Source organism: Ascaphus truei, unplaced genomic scaffold, assembly GCF_040206685.1.
Source record: "Ascaphus truei isolate aAscTru1 unplaced genomic scaffold, aAscTru1.hap1 HAP1_SCAFFOLD_952, whole genome shotgun sequence".
Taxonomy (NCBI): Eukaryota; Metazoa; Chordata; class Amphibia; order Anura; family Ascaphidae; genus Ascaphus; species Ascaphus truei.
Window position 1 is genome coordinate 50001 of NW_027457291.1, and position 4220 is coordinate 54220.

Here is a 4220-nt window from a genome sequence, read left to right on the forward strand (position 1 = left end):
CAGTGAGAGAGCAGGGGAGAGCGGGTCAGAGCAGTGAGAGTGAGAGCAGGGAGAGCGGGTCAGCGCAGTGAGAGTGAGAGAGCACAGGGAGAGCGGGTCAGCGCAGGGAGAGAGAGAGCAGGGAGAGCGGGTCAGCGCAGTGAGAGAGCACAGGGAGAGCAGGTCAGCGCAGGGAGAGTGAGAGAGCAGGGAGAGCGGGTCAGCGCAGTGATGGTGAGAGCACAGGGAGAGCAGGTCAGCGCAGTGAGAGTGAGAGAGCAGGGAGAGCGGGTCAGCGCAGTGAGAGTGAGAGAGCACAGGGAGAGCGGGTCAGCGCAAGGAGTGAGAGAGCAGGGAGAGCGGGTCAGCGCAGGGAGAGTGAGAGAGCAGGGAGAGCGGGTCAGCGCAGGGAGAGAGAGAGAGCAGGGAGAGCGGGTCAGCGCAGGGAGTGAGAGAGCAGGGAGAGTGAGAGAGCAGAGAGAGCGGGTCAACGCAGTGAGAGTGAGAGAGCACAGGGAGAGCGGGTCAGCACAGTGAGAGTGAGTGAGCACAGGGAAAGCGGGTCAGCGCAGGGAGAGTGAGAGAGCAGGGAGAGCGGGTCAGCGCAGGGAGAGTGAGAGAGCAGGGAGAGCGGGTCAGTGCAGGGAGAGAGAGAGCAGGGAGAGCGGGTCAGCGCAGGGAGAGAGAGAGAGCAGGGAGAGCGGGTCAGCGCAGGGAGTGAGAGAGCAGGGAGAGCGGGTCAGCGCAGGGAGAGTGAGAGAGCAGAGAGAGCGGGTCAACGCAGTGAGAGTGAGAGAGCACAGGGAGAGCGGGTCAGCGCAGTGAGAGTGAGTGAGCACAGGGAAAGCGGGTCAGCGCAGGGAGAGTGAGTGAGCACAGGGAAAGCGGGTCAGCGCAGGGAGAGAGAGAGCACAGGGAGAGCGGGTCAGCGCAGGGAAAGTGAGAGAGCACAGGGAGAGCGGGTCAGCGCAGGGAGAGTGAGAGAGCAGGGAGAGCGGGTCAGCGCAGGGAGAGTGAGAGAGCAGGGAGAGCGGGTCAGCGCAGTGAGAGTGAGAGAGCGGGTCAGTGCAGGGAGAGTGAGAGAGCAGGGAGAGCGGGTCAGCGCAGGGAGTGAGAGAGCAGGGAGAGCGGGTCAGCGCAGGGAGAGAGAGAGCAGGGAGAGCGGGTCAGCGCAGGGAGAGTGAGAGAGCAGGGAGAGCGGGTCAGCGCAGGGAGAGTGAGAGAGCAGGGAGAGCGGGTCAGCGCAGGGAGAGAGAGAGAGCAGGGAGAGCAGGTCAGCGCAGGGAGAGTGAGTGAGCACAGGGAGAGCGGGTCAGCGCAGTGAGTGAGAGAGCAGGGAGAGCGGGTCAGTGCAGTGAGAGTGAGAGAGCACAGGGAGAGCGGGTCAGTGCAGGGAGAGTGAGAGAGCAGGGAGAGCGGGTCAGCACAGTGAGAGTGAGTGAGCACAGGGAGAGCGGGTCAGCGCAGGAGAGTGAGAGAGCAGGGAGAGCGGGTCAGCGCAGTGAGTGAGAGAGCAGGGAGAGCGGGTCAGTGCAGGGAGAGCGGGTCAGCGCAGGGAGAGCGGGTCAGCGCAGGGAGAGTGAGAGCAGGGAGAGCGGGTCAGCGCAGGGAGAGTGAGTCTCAGGGATTCAGTCCCAGGGCTGAGGGAGGGACCAGGGGACCACAGTCTCCCTGGGAACGGGCCTGAACAAGGGGTTTCATACCCCGAAACGTTGCCCCCCTTGCCCTGGACTTGTAACCCCCTGTGTTTCCTCTCCCTCCCCCTTCCCTGTCTGGGTACATAGTGTTCTCTTTGGTCCGTGTCTGACCGCTGTGTGCACCATACGTGTAATATTACATTCTCTTTGGTCCTTGTCTGACCGCTGTGTGCACCATGCGTGTAATATACGTGTAATATTACATTCTCTTTGGTCCTTGTCTGACCGCTGTGTGCATCATACGTGTAATATACATGTAATATTACATTCTCTTTGGTCCGTGTCTGACCGCTGTGTGCATCATACGTGTAATATACGTGTAATATTACATTCTCTTTGGTCCGTGTCTGACCGCTGTGTGCATCATACGTGTAATATACGTGTAATATTACATTCTCTTTGGCTGATCCATTTATCCTTAGTTTTCATTGCGGGTGCTGGAACGTTTGAGTGTTATTTATATGTTACGGGTGCCGTGCCCCTTGGCGATGTCCTGTTTTTATTATTTTATTTTTGGATCGCCATGGAAACGTTGGCCTGCATTGGGCTGAGGGAAAAGCTCCATTTTAACCTCAGCTACTCAATATTTCAAAAACAAATCCTGTTCTGAGCAGAGGACAGAAGCATTATATGTGGAGTGAGGTATCTGGCGGGTCACTCTACAGCATTTAATGATGGCAGTAAAATAATACTTTAAGTATACAAATGTGATGTTTGAAAAGTATATGTTTCAATTAACATTTATAGGTCAAGAACAGTTTTACTGCTGGGACACCCAGACAGCTAGCTATACGCTCAGAACTGTGTTACCATATAAGATTTTTTTAGGGGTTTGTTAATTCTGATCATTTGTTTTTAGAAAGTACCAAATAATACAATGTTTTATAGTGGCACAGGAATAAGTGTATTATATATAGCCATCCTGCCTGACATGTCAGTCCTGGTACAGTGCAGGCAGTGTTAGGCCCAATCCAGGGTTTTCCTCACCAGCAAGCAGCTCCCTTGAGTGACAAGGGGGAGGCGGGCTAAGGCCTGTATTCTGCCCAATAAGGGGCTCAGACCTTGGACCCTCCCCCTCGGTACTTAAGGGCTGCACTTCCTAAATGTAGTCAGTTTGTCTCTCCCCTGAGAGAGACTGGTCTCACAGGAGAGGTGTGCAGAGCTCTGTCACCTTCTATCCCCTCCCCTTGGGGAGTGGGAGTGAAACCCACACCCCCTGCTACACCAGGGAGTAGAGGAAAAGCTAGGACTGCCCTTGATGCCCGTGGCTGGGGGTTTGAGTCCAGGGCCATCCGGAGGCTGGAGACCAGTGGCTGACAGTATGCTTGTGAGGGTCCGCCATCTGCACCCCTCGCGACGTGTGCACCCCTCACACACCTCTGCAGACATCTCATTTTCATAATCTTTGCCCAGACTTAAATATTCGTTCTTCCCATGTAAGTCACGTAAACGCAGCGCCCGTCGTAACTCGGCCGCGACATTCACGGTTTTACGACAGAGAAAAAAAACCTCCTTACAAAGCCGTTTGAATCTGTGCCTCAGGATATACTCGCATTCATAACGTCACTTCTGTAATACTTACACACACGTGACCTACGCTAAGAGATTCAGGCGGACGTAACGAGTCCAAACATGACCATTTTAATCCTACATTTAAGTGACAAATTAATATCTGTCTCTTAGTACCTGCTAGACTTAACGTGTCTGTAATCATTATGTGCGACACGGTGCCACGGATACACACATGTAATTCTTAGCATGTGCAGCAGAGGACATCACATGATATTCTCATTTTTAATAAACTCTGGGTTTGATACTTTTTTAGCCACGCCCCCATGCCATCCATAAACCCCTCCAGAGAATGCTTTGAAGCTCGCTCTACGAAGACCATGTTTATAGAAACTTGTCACAGGGGCCACATTTACTTCATATACCTGGCCTTATGTCGAGACTATATCAGCACATGCAACCCGCCTGGCATATTTAGTGGGCCAAACAGGCTAGCCCCGCCACCCCCCCCCAAATTAAACTCTCTTTAGAATTTAAAATTTCAGAACGAGTCCTGACCGGTTACAAACCCAGCATGTGGTATTTAAAAAATAAAACTCCAATCACATTAACCCCTGAAGCACCAGATGGATTAAAATACATAATATCTCATGACATTATCATGACAGCGGATCTCCCCCATGCGATGCACAGTAATCCCCCTGGGGGGGGTCTCACCCATGCGATGCACAGTAATCCCCCTGGGGGGGGTCTCACCCATGCGATGCACATGTTGTGCCCTTGCTCCAGGCGATTCTGCAGTTGCCCCAGCTGGTTGTTGAGCTGCAGGACGACGTCGCTCTTCTCCTCCACGTAATGGGCGAGACGCCCTCTCGCCCTCTCTATCTCACCCTGTGCCTCCTGTGCCCCCTGCTGGAGGTAATTGGAGGTGACGACCAGGGTGTGGAAGCGGCTGACAACGTCGGGGACTTCCTGGAACTGCCCCGAGGCACAGAGGAGTGTGCATATAAATACCTGTATGTACACACCGCCCCC

At 54.2% G+C, this 4220-nt stretch overlaps 1 protein-coding gene across 1 annotated transcript in view; it reads right to left on the reverse strand.

The window, feature by feature from the left end:
• Positions 1–4220, reverse strand: part of LOC142486564 (coiled-coil domain-containing protein 42-like) — a 9746-nt gene that overhangs the window by 4785 nt on the left and 741 nt on the right. The window contains exon 2 of the mRNA XM_075585140.1: positions 3942–4199. Coding sequence (XP_075441255.1) covers positions 3942–4199 — 258 coding nt within the window. The remainder of the gene's footprint in view (positions 1–3941; positions 4200–4220) is intronic.